The following is a 17,135-nucleotide window of genomic DNA, read 5'->3' as shown; positions in this document are numbered from 1 at the left end:
CCATGGGTGAGCAGAGTTGGGGTCGAAAGATGCAGTCGAATTCCGAGAGGACCGTCTTGTGGCAGCTGCGACGTCGTCATCATGTCGAGTTCTATGTTGTGTAGTGCACATTGCAGAAAACTTCGTCATAGTCTTGGTGACGGTTCCTGTCCTCAGCCATGCGTCTATCAAGCGATACACGAATAGATTGGCATGATCGCTGCTCGTATCTGCAAATAAGCTTATCTATTGCTTCGATGATTTCGAGAGGTCAGGTGTATCATGTGAATGATGTGTCGTAAAGCAAAGGTAATGTCTTGCTATGCATAAGAAAAATGCACGGCTTGGCCCGTGGAAGATCTGCGCTTGCCGCCACGACTTCTGGCAAGAAGGACATCGTTTGGAACTCGGGCGCTGCTCGGAACTTTGCGCTGTCGTTCCCAACAGTTCCGCCGACATCGGTTTCCCAAGCCTTGATCTTTCGCTCCTTTCTCCAGGACTTTGTGCCTCAAGGACACGAAACATGCATCAGTCTCACAAGAACTGACCGACTCATACCGCTGCAATATGCTCGAACTACAACGCAGAGTACAATGTCTCGCGTCTGAGGAGCTCCTTCTCGACCGAGGTCACATCACAAGCTCAACACCACGCGGCAAGTTCGTGTCGCCAAAAGCTTGCTTTATCACCCTGCAATGTAGATCATCGGCCACTGACATTTGTGCTCACCGCAAATCACACGCCCTCTCCTGTCCAATTGCTTGAAGTCGTGCCTGACTAGTAGTATACCACAATTCTCCGTCTCGACTTCCGAAAGCCTCGCGACCTTTGCAACGCTCCAGTCCATGGCCTTGTAGATACCACGAGTAGGTCTTTAACGCCAAGCTCTTTGTGTTTTTCCAAATGAATCAATTTACACCTCTCGATCACACTTTGCAAGCCCTATACTCCTCTTCCATATGAGCCGAAAGGAAAAGGTATAAGGATGCGAGGAGAGACGATCACAATGTCCTGTTATCCATCACCTTGCTTCACCCGGCCAGTCATCAATAGGGCCCACAACAATCATGTCCCTGTCCTTCGCTTCTGTCACACTCGCTTTGGTATCTATCGCACCCGCTTTTGCAGCACCCGCTAGCAACCTCTTGAAGCGCGCCGCTATCCCTTCTTATGCTCTGACCTATGCACCCTACACCTATCTCCAGAGCGGTGAAGGATGGTTTCCTTCCGACATTGCTACTCATGTCAAGCACATGTCTGTTGAAAACGACTTCAAGAATGTATCTACATCTGTCACGCTTCAGACGTTGAACAACTTTGATTCGTCGACATATTTGACAAGCTACGACAATGTCGAGAACAACCCCGCTTGGCTTACCAGCACGTATGGCAAGCCTGACAGCAAAGGATACAGTGCTGCGCCTGCCACCATCATCGCTGTTGAGAAGAATGGCTTTGTCGATGTCTTTTACTTCTACTTCTACAGCTACAACCATGGCAGTCTTGTCCTGGGCAGCAGAGTTGACAACCACGTCGGTGATTGGGAGCATAGCATGGTATCCCTCCCTCTCGAACAGCACTAAGACATACAAGAAGACTGACCAGAAGTGTCTAGATTCGCTTTTCAACCGCGGGAGTGCCCCAGAATGTTTACTATTCTGCTCACAGTAGCGGTACTGCATACACTTACTCCGCGGTCCAAAAGGTCGGCGTCCGCCCCGTGGTTTACTCGGCCGCTGGTAGCCATGCCAACTACGCAACTGCTGGTACTCAGAAGATCTACCCCATTGTTGGCAACATCGTCACCGATACCACCGACGCCGGCTCTTACTGGGATGTCGCACAGAATTACCGCGGCTATTATTACGACACCGCAAGCAACACATTCACTTCTGCTGGCGGAGTGGGTGTCGGCGGAACTGAGCAAACGGCTGAAGGTGTGAACTGGTTGAGCTGGCTCGGCATGTGGGGAGATGAGCAGTACCCTGACTCTGACAAACGTCAAAGCTGCGCTCTTGGTGTAAGTATAATTGACAGACAATCTCATTACGAGGCTTCTTTGCTGACCAGGGACCAGATTGATGATCTCTGCCATTACCAGAGCGGACCCACTGGACCTTTGGACAAGAACCTCGGACGCACAGCTGTTTGCCAGAAGGAAGACAACTGCACCATCAAGACGAAGCTGTGAAGGGCTTCTCGCTTTCGAACTGCTTGAACTCTGCTTGTTATCCTCGTGCTTGACGGACTCATCACTCTATAGTATGTCTAATACACTCAGATTGCTCTCCAGAACATCTCTGTGCTGTTGTTCCACGCTGCTTGAGCGACCTCTTCCACACTCGACCCCTTCAACCCAGCAACGATGAAAGCCACATGACTCATAGCACAACTCTCATTCCTTTCTTTGACCTTATTTCCCATCTGAAACTTGTCCTTCTTCTTACTTGCCGGCAATGTCGGTGCATTGACTAGATACCTTTTAGCGACTTCTGAGCTCGGTTGAATGATTCCCCACGGTGCATCTGTCTCGAGTTGCAACTTGTCGAGTGGGATTGCAGCAACCATCTCCAAGGACTCGCGGTCCTTGAAGCTGAAACCATTGACACTGACGTGGAAGCCCATGGAGACCAATTTCTCCATTTGAGATTTTGAACCGACGAATGAATGGACTAATCCTCCTTTTGGTAGTTTTGAGAGGTATGGTTCCATGGTTGCGACAAAGTCGTCAAAAGCAGCACGACAGTGCAGCAATAGTGGAAGATCCCACTTTTCTTTGATGAAAAGATCCAGTTGGTCTTTGAAGCATCGAAGTTGTGTTTCCTTGCTCGCGTGGTCCAGGTGATCATAGTCCAAACCCAACTCGCCGAATGCGGAGATCATTCCCGGGTCAGAAGTTTGTAAGTCGTTGATACTCTTCGCCATTGCAGATAGGTATTCACTACCATCACTATCGTTCGCATATGGCTCGGCCACATGATAGGGATGTACGCCAACGGTGATACTGCATTGAGATGGTCGTGAACGTGCAATATCAGCGTCGAAAGAAATGTCTGCCGAAGACATGCCTGTGAGCATTACTCTCTCGACTCCGGCATCTTGGGCGCGGCCGAGTACTGATGGGAAGTCTGGTTCGTGGTATTTTTTATTGCGGTAGATTCCCGCGAATTCTTTTGCTGTTGCTGTTACTGCGACCTTGAGGGTCAGTCAACTACCGTGATTTATCCGGATGCAATTGTGAAGAAACAGCAGAATGTTGGGAGTGTCGGAGAATGGAGTAAATCTGGCACTTCTGGATCTGCTTCATCTGGTCATCACTTACATCTGCAAAGACCAATTCGCCAGTTGGCTTCGAGGGTGCGGCCTCGGGAAAGCCTTGAAGGAGACTCTGTGCCATTCTGTATTCAGCTTTCTGATCTGCTTTGCTATCGTGGTCTTCGCAACGCGCAACAAATTGGCTGTCAGTGATGTATTCTTCGAAGCTGGCAGTTGTCAATTGATGGATCAAATCGCAATGGTCGATAGGAATCAAAGGAAGTCCTGCGGTTCCGGTCACGGACAAGTGAAGACGACGCTCGGGCCGAATTCGGCGAGAGCTCCGACAAACATCTCACTGACTTTCGTCTCCAGCTTTCCATCACTGTTCGGCCGAAGGACATGGATATGCTGTAATATAAACATGACATTCGAAGCCCGCGGGCCGCGACGGGGTTCTATATATGGTCCTGATGTCCACCATGATATGAGTAGCCTGCCTTGACAGCTGACTTCGAGCGCAATTCAACATGGTAAACGTTGCAATTGCTGGTGGAAATGGTGGTGTCGGAAGGGCCATCTGTGACGCCCTCCAGAGATCTACCAAGCACAAAGCTTTTGTTTTGACCCGTAAGGTACATGCTCTTGATCTCTAATCATTGTAATGACCTTATGAACTAAATCCGCCGAGGTTTCGGAAGCAACAAGCCGTGTTCGATCAGTGCAGGTCGACTACACTGATGTAGCTGGCTTGACCGCAATACTTGAAGATCTGAGTATTCATACAATCATCTCGACTTTCCATATTTCCGGTCCATCGCTCAGTATTTCCCAGCTGAACCTGATAAAAGCTGCGGAGGCGTCTGGATGCACCAAGCGTTTTGCACCAAGTGCTTTTGCCATACCATATCCTCGAGAGTAAGCAAGCTCCCGATTTGACCCTCGAATTTTCATCTGATCTTAGCAGGTTTGTTTCCGCCTTACCCCCTTTAAAGTACTACTTCGAGGCCATCGACATCCTCAAAGCATCTGAGCTGGAATGGACCGTGTTCCTGAATGGTGTCTTCCTCGATTACTATGGCATGCCGCATATCAAGACTTACCTCGCGCCAAATATCTTCGCGATAGACATGGCAAATCAAGTGGCAGCTATACCTGGAGATGGCAATACGCCAGTCACGTTCACATGGTCTATGGATCTTGCCAAGTTCATCGTCGCGGCACTTGACCTGCCAAGCTGGGAAGAGGAGAGTCGCATTGTCGGCGATGAAGTGACGTTCAATCAGTTCGTCGACATGGCAGAGGAAGTGTGTGGTGAGTCTAGTACTTGCCCTTTCAATCATATTACGACGCTAACAATGCATCAGGAGTCAAGTTTGCAAGATCGTACGACTCGGTAGCGAGGTTGAAGGCCGGTGAAATCACCGAACTGCCTGGTCATCTGGGTCTCTATGCAGACTTCCCAAAGCCGGTGTTCCAACGCTTCATGGCTATCTTCGAGATGTGGACAACTGATGGTACAAGCACGATCAGTGCAAGAGGTGGAAGATTGAGTGCGCAATTCCCAGATATTAAAACGCTGACAGCGCGAGAAATGCTGGATACATATTGGTCCAAGAGATAGAACTTGTAGCAGATCGAAAAGAGTCCGGTGCAAAAGACGCAGCTGAAATTCCCTTGTGTTGACGAACGGGTGCGGATATGCTCGGACAGTTGTGAATCCGGGGTCGACTTATGCAAAACTGTGCAGCTTCATGACGCTTCGGCAAGCTCACGACGCCGAATCTTCTCGCATAACAGACGCGCTTTCCAGATTCGTTGCGCCTCACTGACATAGTTCACTTCACGCCGGTCGGAAAGGGCTTATCGACAGCTGCATCCGCTGCTTCCTTGATGCCTCGCGATGGGCTGGGGCAGGAATCTATCGAAGGATGCACAAATAGACTTTGCGGAACTTGCTGCTACCGTCTGACGGAAGATTGGCAGTTGAGGTCATAAACAGTAGGTTTCACCCTTTGGCTACAGATACCTTGGCTTGTAGCTGTCCATCATGGTCTGTTCCCTCTCTCGTATTCTCTTTCGCCAGTGCGACTCCAGAGACGCTTCACCTGGTCAACAACACCAAGCAGGCTGAGCGCGTCCTATTTGGCTGCGACGACGACCTGCGGCTCGCCCACCCATCCGACTCCAGCGCATTGGCATTGCGACACCGAGCCACGAGCAACTCCTACCTTGACCGTCGACGCAGGTCACGCACACGGCGCCGTCCAGGAATTCACCATGTCTACCCCTCGCGAGACCAGCGATTCCACGACGGAGAAAGAGTCGAACAATGGCAATTCGCCGACATTGCAACAGACCAACACAAGAACGACGACAACACCACCAAGCAAGAAGAAGCGGAAGCTCCCGCCCTTTCTCGACCACTTCAATGCGCGCGATCTCAAGATCCTGTTCCGCTGCTCCGTCGCCTTCTGGGTCGCGTCCCTGCTCATCGTCATTGAGCCCACATTGAGAACCTTCGGCAATGCCACTTTCTTCGGATGCATTGTCGTCATGTTCCTGCCCCCTTCGGGCGTCGTCCTCATCTTCATCATGGGAGGCTTCACCATGATCTTGGGCATGGCGCTAGCTTGGGCTTGGGGTGTCATCGCCATGAAAGCAGCACAAGCGACCAGACCGCAAGCAGAAACACAGGCGAGATTGCAACTGCTTGGACAAGAAGCAGTGAGGAGCGCCAACTCGACTGCTTACCCAGCGGCCAGTGTCCTGGTTTACGACGGATTCATGCTTGATACACGCGTTACCGTCACCTTCTTCTGCATGCTGTGTCTGTTCGTCTACTTCATGGCCAGATTGAGGATCAGGGCTCCCAAACTCGCCCTCACCGCCATCTTCGCGTGGATTGTCACCGATGTCTTCCTGACCATTGGCCCCCTGCTCCCCTCATTCCAAGGCACAATCCCTCAGGTCCTCATCAAGCCAGCCGCCGCCGCACTCGCAATCAGTCTTGCCTGCTCCATGTTCATCTTCCCAGAGTCGACCTCTCACTTGACCCTCTTCAGCATGCACAAGCTTGTCACCGCCATGTCAGGTTCTCTCGACCTCACCAGAGGCTTCCTTGAAAACTACCCGAACACATCGCACATGGAACCAATGCAAGCTCTGAGAGCAGGAGTCCTTGGAGGATGGGCTGCCCTGGAACCTGCCATGGGCTTTCTCTCATTCGATCTCTCTTTCGGCCACTGGAGCGCTCAAGACATCACTTCGCTGAGAGAACCTATCCGCCGCGTCATGGTCGCATCTATGAGTCTGCTTGCTTTCGAAATACTCCAAGGCCGCTCGCAGGAAAGAATGAAGCAGCTCTCGTCGAACGACATCAGGAGTCAAGAGTTGGCGCAGGCAGAAGAGAAGGAAAAGAAGCACATGTACGGCAGACACCAGGTCATGCAGAGTTTGAACCTTCTCGACTCCCTTCGCGAACCTGAAGTCGGTCAATCTGTTTCCGACTCGTATCATGCACTCTCCCAGGCCAGCAACCCCCTTCTTGAAGCCTGTAAAGAAGCCTTCCAAGCCATCGGCCACAGCATACAAGAGAACAACAGCAGAAGATGGTTTGGCAGACTGTCCGCCGAAGACTTCGCTCGCATGCGACAGTCGCACGTCGACGTGCTTGAGCACTTGCGCGAAGAGAGGGCCAGATTTCCAAACGTCGCCAATGAAGCACTTTTTGCGTCGCACCAGCATTTGTTCGATTCTAATGGCAAGTTCCATGGTCACGCCTCACAGAGACACAAATTGGTCGGCATGTTCTTCGGTTTCAATTTCGAAGATCGTCTTCTGGTTCTGGCCTCTGCCTTGATACGGGCGCTCGAGCAAATCACTCTTCTCGAGAAAGAACGGCCTACAGTGCGACTTTGGTTCCCCACCGGCTTGCGTAAATTTGGTGCATGGGCATTCGGTGGCTCTCGAGCACCAGCAGTCGCCGCACCTGACCTAGGTGACTTCCCTCAAGCGGATAAGGAAACAATTGGTGAAGTCCAGCAAAGCTTCAGCAGCAGAGTTCACAAGCCGGTCAGGAAGCGCAACAAGATCTCCGCCATGATACTCGGGTTTGGACACTGGCTTAGTAATGAAGAGGGCATCTTTGCTATGCGCATTCTGATCGCCACACTTGCAGCTGGTATTCCCGCGGTATGCAGGTCCTCATCTGGCTTTTACTACCGCGAGAAGGGTCTCTGGGCACTGATCATGGCCCAGACTGGTACCGCTTCGTTCTCCGCCGAATTCAACTTTGCTTTCGTAACCAGAATCGCCGGCACAGTCGCTGGCGGTGTTTTGGGAATGCTTGGATGGTAAGTTTATTTCATCTGGTTTGCAGCCGTCTTCTCTGACACGATTATAGGTACATTGGAAGCGGCATCGGTATCGGGAATCCGTATGGCCTTGGTGCTGTCCTCGCCGTCTACTCCGTGATTCTCATGTGGTTCCGTCTGTATACTCCGCCGCCATTGATTCCCGCTGTGATGATCGGTGGCGCCACTGTCATTCTAGTCATTGGGTACAGCTACATCGACACCCATCTACCTTCGTACGGAAACCCCGGATGGGGTTATGAGGTCTTCTGGCGCCGCACAGTGCTTGTCATCGTCGGCTTCGCTGTCAGTTTCGTGGTGACCCTTCTTCCTTGGCCTTCTTCGCTCTCAAGGAATATTGCCCGCAAGCTCTCTGGTGTATTGGACAACGAGGCCGATCACTATGCTGCGCTGTTGTCATCGTGGGCTGACCTCGACTCTCACAACCGACACACATCCGCAGTGGAAGCTGTTACTGTGCGGCTAGCTGCGGACCTGGGTGCGCTCAGCGGACCCATTGCAAGTCTGAAATTCGAGCTTTCTTCCAGTGTTTTCGACTCACAAACATGTGGTCGCATCAAGTCGATCGCGGAATTCATCAACTATCAACTTGCTCATCTGCACATTCGTGCCGCCACCCTCTCCCCCGAACTTCGCCGCAGGTTTGCTATTACCTCTGGTATTCTCGATCACCGTGCTATCGCGGATGTCATGGTCGTGCTGGGTATCGTGGCACAGAGCTTGAAGACTGGTGATCCACTGCCCGCACGTCTGCCAACACCGTTGCTCAAGAAGTGTTTGGAGCATGGCCATGGCGCTGATGTCGAGAGCTTGACCATTGATGTTTTGAAGAAAGAGGGCATTCGCGGATACACTGTATGCATGAGCGCTTACCTTGGCTTCTTGTCAGGTGTGGACGAGCTTGTACTTGCATTGAAAGAAGCAGTCGGTGAAGCTCATCATATACCCGACGACCTCAAGTACGAGTGATATCTTCTATAATTTGTAATGGATTGTAATCCTTATCCTGTACTTCCGCAGTTCAATTCTCTCTGGCAACCGTCCTCCGAAGGTCGTGAATCACATAAACACCATTAGCTTCCAATTTATCCCTAAACATCTGCAAGCGATCCCATTCCACTCCATCTCTTTGATCCCACTCCTCAATAAACTCGGGGTTCAACAAAGGCAACTCATCCCATAACCTGATATCTCTATCCCAGATATGCAACACCTGTACACTGATGTTCTTTAGTTCTGCAATAAAATCTATTAATCTCTGCATCGCTTCATGTTCAATCGGTATCTGTTTTACAAAGTTGAAAAGTTCGGACCAGATTGTATAAATAGCGGAGTATGAGTTTGTTCGGCGAAAGTTTGGGTCTGGAAGAAGGGAGAGGTAGAGGAAATTTGTAGCTTGTGCGGTTTTTGCCGCGGAAGTGTGTTTCTGGTATTCGTGTGTAGGTATGATAATAAGATCCGTGAGGATGTTTAACATTGCTGTTTCGCTGGGAGAAGTCTCGTCGCTTTGAGAGTGAAGTGGTATGGGGGGGTTTTCCGCAAGTGGCCGTCAGTGCGGCGTTGGACATTGTGTATTTTGGCCATAGGCGTTGCATGCGATCGGCTGTGTATTCGTTTTCTTCGAATATGGTATCGTCGAGATGGGTCAGGTCTTCCATGGTGATGAGGCCGACTTCAGTCATTCGCAATCGATGCAAGACGGCAATTGTAACGAACGTCAGGTTTGCTCTGCCCGCAATCGTGAATGTTGTTCGGGCGCAATTTGTGGAGGCGCGACAAGACCTGCCGCAACTTCCTTTGCGACACTTTCTGCTCCACGACTGTGCGCAGCAAACTCCAGTTCAGATGATGAATCACTTGCGAGATGGATCTTGTCGACGTGACTGCGAGCTGATCGCGAAGGCTCGAAGAGATTTGCTTCTTGTCCCAGGACCCGGAGTCCTTTGCACAGCATGAGTCGCTCCTTCGCGATCTACCACAATCTACCACGGGATGTGACGATGATTTAACACTGCTATAGAGGATGTCACTGTGAGAGGGGAAAAGCAGTACGAAAGTACGACTCTTGCAGTCCACGTACCTGATCCAAGGCAGTGCTCAATCTACGTCATTCGCGGATCATCTTGCATAACAAGCCGTGTTTCTCTCCAGCGAAGGGAACTCGTCTTTCTGCCAGACATCGCTTTCTCCAGCACCCAGAGCAGGATCCTCCCAGGCATTGAGACATCAAGATGTCGACTGATGAGAAAAACACCCGTGGACCTGCTGGATCTGACGGCGCTCAAAAGCACAAGGAACCTACATCTTCGAACAACAAAACTGCAAAAGATCCGCAAGGAGACGTACCTAGCAAGGAAGAAGTCAACAAAGAGTCTTCAAAGGCAGCAAAAAAGGCTCTCGAGCTTCAGAAACACTCCAAGGAGCTCACACAAGCTGCCGCCGACGCAGGAGATCCAGAAGAACGACAACGATTGCTGGACGAAGCCCTCGCCAAATCAAAAGAAGCCGAGTCATTGGGAAAGACGGCAAAGTTCCTCAGTTCTGGTGGCTTCCAAGGCCTGCTCGCTGGTGGTGGTGTCGGCTCGATCATTGGCGTCGGGTTAGGCACGTTAGTCGGCACCTTGACCGGAGCTCTGGTTGGAGGTGTGGGGACTCTTGTTGTCGGAGGATTGGGAAGCGGTATAGGCTCGGCTGTTGGCGCACTCCATGGACCATGGCTCAAGTCTGAAGAGGCGCTTCAAGATGGTCTTGGCAAGATTACGGGAGCATTGCCGAACTGGACAGCGACGAGCGAGCAGAAAGAGCAACTGGAGAAGATCATGGGGCAGATTGAGAAGCAAGATACACCGACTGACGAAGAACTGAAGGCGATGACGGGTGGCGATACCTAGGAAGCGGTGTTGAGATGTGTCCGCGTGCAATCAGGCAATGAAGTTAAGCGGGTCGCGTGGACGACTTCGCTGTCTCGAGACGATATTAACTCATGCGGTCTCGTAGCTTCCTGGGTCTGAGTCACCACACTCAAAGAAAAGCGATAGAAAATCCGTAGATTCTGTGGTCGCACCGTCGCAGCGATTTTGCAACTTTGCTACCCGCATCACCGATCGTCCTTTGCAACCTTCCCCACCGACCCACTCTCACATACTCGGACGAACAGGCCCGCCCGTCGACATTTGCCATGGCTACCTACTTGCCACAAGAGATCTTAGCTCTTATCGTGGAGCATGTATGCGCCCTCCCGGAGAAGGAGTCGCAAGTCAAGCTCACCGACTACACACTTGTCAACAAATATTGGCAAGCCGCCTTTGAACGGCAGATATGGTCGTCAGTCACTCTACTCAGTCCTTCTGGTATTGAAGTCGTCACTTCTCGAAGTGGCAAGCAGTACAAAAAGCGTGGACTTCGCTTCGCTGATCTCGAAAGGTTGACCAGTGAACCAGAAAATTGGCAACTCGCTCGGCGTGATTTTCTTCGCGATATCCGCTATAGAGTTGCTGTACCGCGATTCCTGGACGACGGAGACGGAGATGAAGACGAAGAAGCAGAGTACATTGATGATTATGTATTCACACGGGAAAATGATCTCGCAGTCACCAAGGGCATGTCTCAGTTGTTCAACCATCTCTCGACCTGGACCAAGCAAAAGAGAAAACTTTCATTGAGCATCGTTTTTCAAGCAGAGAAAGGGGATCTGGACAACGAAGAACGTGAAATTAACGAAGAAATTGACTGCCGTAGCCTCCCTTATCGCGCAGAACTACCCGAGGATTGTCACTTGTCCACCGTACAATTTGTTGTGTCGCTGAGCTTTTCCACGCGTTTTGAAGACAACAACAATGGCATCTCGCTCTCTGCAGCCCTACGAATAGCAGCGTCATGCGGCGGTCAAGCGTTGGAAAGACTGGAGTTGGGCGGAAACTATGGTTTCCGACCTGAGCAGTGTGATATGCAGTGCCAAATGCGAGACTCTGTGTCACAGAATCTAGCTCGACCGCCTGCCAGTCTCCGAGTCTTGGAATTCGACTGGGATTGGCCCCCTGACCCGTCAGGCTACTGTCAAGACGAAACTCCGCCACCCACTAAGACACAAGTGGACGCTTTATCCGCATCATTGCGTAGAACTTTATCGCATCTTCAGAGACTATGTGTGGAAGGCATGGAGGTCTCGACCGAGCTTTTCTTTCCCCTTCAAAGCACCGCACAAATCTTCATTGAGTTGGCAGTATCTCGAAGTTCTGGAGTTACGTGCCATACCTTGGTTCACGCCATCTGGCCATGGGCTGGAATATCACAACACTGAATCTTTCGAGCAAGTTTTTGCAACCAGTTACTTCGATGAGCTCTTTACTTGTATCGGTCACGCTGCGCTAAAGATGCCCAAAATCAAGCAATTGCTTCTGATCTATGAATCAAATTGCGAGGGACTCGGAGAGATTGAGCTACATCTCGGAGTGCAACATGGCCAAGCTCAACCTAAGTTCCACTCGGAGAATGGCTACATCCCATTGAGCGAGGTGTTACGGGCATGGCAGGTACCACAAGACAGACTCGAGGATTGTGGAAATGGCTGGAGTGGATTTGATTACGATACATGGCTGCCAGAATGATTGACCAACTTTGCTTGCAGCGTCAAAGTAAGCACTGGTAACTCATGCTGTGGTCCACGATTCAGAAGTCATAACTTCTTCCTCATACCTGTTCTCCTGTCTCAAAAGCTCATCAAGCACATCTGTCACTGCTTTGCCGCTCATTTCATCCAAGGCTAACAAAGGTCTTCTGGGACCTCTACCGTATCCGTGCAGATACCCAAGCACGTATTCTTCCACAAAGTCAGCATCAGTGCCTCGAATTTGATCACTGTACGCACTTAATCCTCTGACTCCTAATGGCATCACAACCGTATCAACCTTACTCAGTACGTTAAGTACTTCTCGAAGCTCCTTCTGCTGCTCGAGAGATGGGTTCTCCACGCAACAGAGATTCCAAAGTCTGACCGTAGAGGAGGGGGCGATATTGGAGATACCGCTGACAGTGCCATGCCCGCCGAACTCCTTCCAGGCAGGTAGATCATGCATGACTCCGTCCAAGATCAGAAACTCTGGATTAGTCTTCACCAGAGCAGTGACCTGCTCCAGTTTGTCCATCCGTCCAGGACATCTGTCAGACATCAGCTTGTTGGTGAACATCAGAAGCATGCTTATATCTCACGTCAACTTCAACCCGCAGAGATTTGGCGAATTCTCAATGATTCTGATTATTGACTTTGCCGAAAGATCTTGGCCAGCAGAATTAGTTGGGAAATTGTACAGCAGCAGTGGAATCTAATTAGGTCAGTTCAAGCACGAAGTCACGATCTCTGCAGACTTACGGGCGACAGTCTACATATGTCGATGTAGTATTGCTCAATCTGCGACGAATCCTGTTGCAAAGTAGCAGCATAGTATGCTGGTGGGATGATCATTCCTACAGCTCTTTCTCTTTTTCAGCGACCAGTCACCAGAGCTCCAGCTTGTGCACTTACGCTCCAGCACTTGCGGCGTCCCGAGCCAACTGGACAGTCTCGCGTGTACTTGAACCTCCCACACCTGCAACAATTGGTACCGACTCAAAGCCTTGCTTGTCAAGGGCTTGTCGCGTACAGCGTATAAGTGTTGCTCTTTCATCACGACTCAGATGGACTGCTTCGCCTAAAGGTCCTGCGCATACGGGGACTGTCTGATGTTAGATGGTTGTGATCTGCTCTCGTGGAGGCGCCTCAGCCATCACCCTGGGTCTTCGTTCGCCGGCTTGTCTTCTTTGCCATTGGCCTGGCATATATGGGCGGCTTCTACGAATGGCTAGAGCACTCGCATAGGAGATGGGGGAGAATAATTCGTAAGTCCCACATTCATCCTTCTTGTTTGCTCTTACTTACATCCACGCAGGCATCGGGCCTAACCGGCTCTCAACATCTGACGCTGATCTTATTCGCCGACTGGATAGCAAGAAGTTCGGCAGCCCAAGGTCTGGATGGTATGTAACCCTAAACCATTCCACGAACCCAATGTGACGACTCTAACGGATATGGGACGCCACGAACACCGCCGAAAGATACTGTCTCCTGCGTACAACGATTTCGATGTGATGGAAAGCCTGCGTTACAGTGCCGAGAATCACTTGGGAAAGGTTCTAGACGATCACATTGATCGAGCCGACCAAGGCGTTGCAGAAGTTGATCTCGCACAGATCGCTGAGAGATTCTCCATACAAGCCTTCAGTAACATGGCCTTCGGACAGGTTAGACGGCATAGATCCGATGCTGAGAGAAGATTGCTGACAAACCCGCCAGAACCTGGCCGAATCAGATGTTCGAGTTATCAGTCGCACTGTCTCTAAGGGTCAACTTGGATTCATGGTGATGACAATGTTTCCATGGATTCGAATCTGTATCGGAGACCCTTCCGCCTTGCTGAAGCTCGATCAATATGTTGCCTTTGGCAAGACACTCGCCACTGTCAAAAAGACTGCCACCGATCGTCTTGCTGGGACGATGTACGCTCCGTCTATGACGACGACCTCTTTGAAAATTACTCATGCCGACATCATATCTGGTCTCCAGGCTACAGACCTAAACGCTGAGCAGATAGCTGATAATCTCAACGTCCAGATGTGAGTCTTTAACCCATTTCCGATGGCTTCTATGCATAATCTCAGTGGGGCTTACATCTCACCAGGATAGCTAGTTCCGCGGTGACAGCTCCAGCTATTGCGCATCTAGGCGGGAGGTTCCTGTTACAGCCGCAAAGTACACAAAACTGTGTCAAACAAGAGCTCGCTGGTGGATTTGCTTCGTCGCTAAAAAGGAAAGAATATTAATGGTTCTCGGCACTGAGAGATGAGTCTCTACGGCTCTGTCCTCCAGCGCTCCACTCTAGAGAAAAGGTTACGCCGCCCAAAGGCTATCCGGAGTACAAAGTCCCAGGCGGCACGCTTATTGGGTAAGGATTCTCTGCCATGACTTTCACTGCTGTCCTCCGCTGATCTCGAGTCCAGCATATGCTTAGGCGCGGCGATGAGGGATCGTGAAGTGTTCGGCGCCAATCCGGACGAATACGAGCCATCTCGATGGATGACGAGCCAAAGACTGGGTGAAACCCAGCCAGAAAGTCTGGCAAACAGGAATAACGTCCTTGAGCTCAACTCCGGATCTGGTGTTTCCAAGTGTCTCGGACGAAAAGTCGCGCTTCTAGAGCTTGCTATCTTCGTATCGAAGGTAAGTTTGAACCAGACTGCTGCCAGGCTCAAACAGACCGATGTGCACAAATTTCTCCTCCGATGTGCTTACACATTTTTTAGCTGACCGAATATGAGTGGAAACCTACGAAGGGTCCTGGCGAGTTTGGCGTCATCGTCAGAAAAGGTGTTTTGAGAATCGAGAGTATGCCTGTGAAGGTTCAGAGACGCAGCATAGATCTTCCTTGTCCGTAACCTTGATCGAAGGCAGACCACCACAATGGTGGAGCGGTGGAGCTTGAGCTGACGACTTGGAAAATCAATTTTGTCGCGTGATAGGATGTGCCGTTACATCGCATATGCCTCAGGCTTTGGGGCTGTTGTAGTCAGCAGAGTCGTACTTTTCATACCAGATCAACACTACTGCTGTCACTTCGCTACGTTTGATCATTTCCAGATGTGTGTGTACTGCTCGATCACTAGATGGTATCATTATGAAAGGCTATAGATTGCGGATCTCTGGTCTGGTTACATTGATTTGACATGACCTTAACAGCACAAGCTATACGGACCTGACATCTTGCTTTAGACTCGAGCTCAACTACTTCCACAACATGGCTTCGCCAATCTTCGCGAGCAGATGCGTCGTTGAATACGACAATCACAATGCACAAAGCATTGAGCTTTGGTCCTTTGTCCATTGAGACATTGTAATACGATTTCTTTTTCTATCCTTTGCATCCGTTCATGCTTTTTGTGATTCTTTGAGCTCGATTGTCAGCTATTTGTCATCCAGAACATTGCATTGTTGACTCTCAGGTGGTGACTGGAAAACAGCCTCTGAGTCGGTCTATACATAACAGTGCATTCTCCACCTCTAGTCGACAGCAGCATCCAAATTCAGCGTCTCGAGACCCATCTACAAGGAATACTTACACCACTTTGACCAAACACAAAGCTTCAGAACATTGTTCAGGTAAGATGTGCTGGTTCGAGAGGCAATACCCAAACTGCCCTCTGTGTGGTGGAGTAGGTGCTCCTGAGATCTTGAACCTTGGATGTCCCTTCAATCAACCCTTGGGTGAGTGCAACTTCGTCTACGAGACCCCCGCTAACATCACCAGACCTCACCCCAACTGTGTCGAACTTGACCGTATCGCCAACGAGGTCCTTGGTAGGACACCTCCGGTTCAGGCTGGTCCTGCTCATATTGATGCCCGCGACGGTGTTGGTCCTTATGACACCCCATTGCCTTCTCCTGCCCTTCAAACACCCGCAATTCCTGTTTCTGACGGTTCTCTTCCTGCAGCCTGGTCAAGTGACAGCAACAACAATCCTTCTCCTGAAATGATCATTGCTATCATCCGTCGCACTGAACTCCAAAACATGATTCCCGAATTTGCTACCGCTCTGAAAGACCTCGAGACCGCCGTTGGCCCTTCAAACCCGCACTTCACTCAAGTCATCGAATTTGTAACTCAACATATCACGGGCGCCAGTCTCGCAGCAGATATTCACGTCTCTATGATTCAGGAGGCTGAATTCCAGATTGCTAACAACATTGGCGACAGGAACACTGCTCGCTGGAATATTGACTGGATTATTCGTGGCATCACAAACACCTCGCCTGGCTTTGAATCAGCTGTTATATGGCACCGCCGCTACACCGATCTTATCATCCACCTCAGGCGTCTTGCTGGTCGACTGTCGCCACCCAGACCCGCTGCTACTGATGAGATGCCTCCTCCTTTGCCTGTGAGACGTGGTGCTAGTGCTGGTATCGACCCTGCTGATCTTGATGATCACTCTGATTTCTTGCCGCCTCCTGAGTTCTACCTTCCTGAAGATGCTTTCGATTCTGATGATGATGTCGAATTTGATCCTGATGAAGATGAGCAGTTTGGTGGCGATGATGAGGAGGACATGGAGTGGGATGACTCGCATTATCCTTAGATCACTTGACATAAATACATCTTTTCCTCGATGATGTCTTTCATTTTGTTTTGGTGAATGTATGAATTTTGCCAACGTCCACTTGACTTCACCTTTGTCTGCTCGTCCGTAGGATCATCGCCAAGAAAGGCTATTTGCACGTGATTCGCGGCCCAAAAACGGTCTAACGAGGAACTTCACTCCCTCCTTCATATTGCGCATAACTGACAGTAAGACGTCGATCACTGATAGTTCTGTCCGACTCGAATCTGAAGCAGCCGATATGGCTCGAGATATCTTCTCTACCTTACCAGCACCTTTGCCACTCTATATCCTCCTGGAAATCTAGGCAGACGACGAGGATATAATTAGCTTGCACGG

General features: G+C 50.4%; 8 protein-coding genes across 8 annotated transcripts; 6 read left to right on the top strand and 2 right to left on the bottom strand.

Annotated features, from left to right (window-relative positions):
• The first annotated feature begins 895 nt into the window (after positions 1 to 895).
• On the top strand, positions 896 to 2,213 carry M438DRAFT_154656 (uncharacterized protein). Its single transcript, XM_029898996.1, has 3 exons — positions 896 to 1,535; positions 1,595 to 1,999; positions 2,057 to 2,213. Exons 1-3 carry the CDS (start codon positions 1,047 to 1,049, stop codon positions 2,168 to 2,170), a joined length of 1,008 nt encoding a protein of 335 aa, XP_029755158.1. The 5' UTR covers positions 896 to 1,046; the 3' UTR covers positions 2,171 to 2,213.
• On the bottom strand, positions 2,074 to 3,490 carry M438DRAFT_350040 (Mg-dependent DNase). The gene is made up of 2 exons (XM_029906537.1): positions 3,302 to 3,490; positions 2,074 to 3,174 (listed from the first exon to the last, which is right to left on the bottom strand). The coding sequence occupies exons 1-2, from the start codon at positions 3,374 to 3,376 to the stop codon at positions 2,257 to 2,259; spliced, it is 993 nt and encodes a 330-aa protein (XP_029755157.1). The 5' UTR covers positions 3,377 to 3,490; the 3' UTR covers positions 2,074 to 2,256.
• A 162-nt stretch (positions 3,491 to 3,652) lies between these two features.
• Positions 3,653 to 4,889, top strand: M438DRAFT_369792 (nmrA-like family protein). The gene is made up of 4 exons (XM_029908129.1): positions 3,653 to 3,869; positions 3,926 to 4,152; positions 4,202 to 4,548; positions 4,602 to 4,889. The coding sequence occupies exons 1-4, from the start codon at positions 3,765 to 3,767 to the stop codon at positions 4,856 to 4,858; spliced, it is 936 nt and encodes a 311-aa protein (XP_029755156.1). The 5' UTR covers positions 3,653 to 3,764; the 3' UTR covers positions 4,859 to 4,889.
• A 180-nt stretch (positions 4,890 to 5,069) lies between these two features.
• On the top strand, positions 5,070 to 9,053 carry M438DRAFT_307008 (uncharacterized protein). Its single transcript, XM_029902284.1, has 2 exons — positions 5,070 to 7,589; positions 7,640 to 9,053. The coding sequence occupies exons 1-2, from the start codon at positions 5,515 to 5,517 to the stop codon at positions 8,577 to 8,579; spliced, it is 3,015 nt and encodes a 1,004-aa protein (XP_029755155.1). The 5' UTR covers positions 5,070 to 5,514; the 3' UTR covers positions 8,580 to 9,053.
• A 296-nt stretch (positions 9,054 to 9,349) lies between these two features.
• Positions 9,350 to 10,789, top strand: M438DRAFT_350037 (uncharacterized protein). Its single transcript, XM_029906536.1, has one exon. It carries the CDS (start codon positions 9,842 to 9,844, stop codon positions 10,499 to 10,501), a length of 660 nt encoding a protein of 219 aa, XP_029755154.1. The 5' UTR covers positions 9,350 to 9,841; the 3' UTR covers positions 10,502 to 10,789.
• On the top strand, positions 10,789 to 12,171 carry M438DRAFT_409826 (uncharacterized protein; the record flags this gene model as incomplete). The annotated part of the gene is made up of 1 exon (XM_029910043.1): positions 10,789 to 12,171. One exon carries the CDS (start codon positions 10,789 to 10,791, stop codon positions 11,908 to 11,910), a length of 1,122 nt encoding a protein of 373 aa, XP_029755153.1. The 3' UTR covers positions 11,911 to 12,171.
• An 88-nt stretch (positions 12,172 to 12,259) lies between these two features.
• On the bottom strand, positions 12,260 to 13,424 carry M438DRAFT_400828 (putative dihydrodipicolinate synthase; the record flags this gene model as incomplete). The annotated part of the gene is made up of 6 exons (XM_029909489.1): positions 12,260 to 12,429; positions 12,478 to 12,767; positions 12,819 to 12,931; positions 12,979 to 13,081; positions 13,132 to 13,325; positions 13,377 to 13,424. 6 exons carry the CDS (start codon positions 13,422 to 13,424, stop codon positions 12,260 to 12,262), a joined length of 918 nt encoding a protein of 305 aa, XP_029755152.1.
• On the top strand, positions 13,170 to 16,775 carry M438DRAFT_409824 (cytochrome P450; the record flags this gene model as incomplete). Its single annotated transcript, XM_029910042.1, has 9 exons — positions 13,170 to 13,484; positions 13,535 to 13,622; positions 13,754 to 13,886; positions 13,939 to 14,258; positions 14,324 to 14,394; positions 14,512 to 14,587; positions 14,643 to 14,862; positions 14,946 to 15,027; positions 15,619 to 16,775. The coding sequence occupies exons 1-9, from the start codon at positions 13,427 to 13,429 to the stop codon at positions 16,773 to 16,775; spliced, it is 2,205 nt and encodes a 734-aa protein (XP_029755151.1). The 5' UTR covers positions 13,170 to 13,426.
• Positions 16,776 to 17,135: the final 360 nt, after the last annotated feature.

This window comes from Aureobasidium pullulans, assembly GCF_000721785.1.
Source record: "Aureobasidium pullulans EXF-150 unplaced genomic scaffold scaffold_38, whole genome shotgun sequence".
Taxonomy (NCBI): Eukaryota; Fungi; Ascomycota; class Dothideomycetes; order Dothideales; family Saccotheciaceae; genus Aureobasidium; species Aureobasidium pullulans.
Note: the sequence above shows the minus strand (reverse complement) of the source record. Positions and strands in the feature narration are given on the sequence as shown.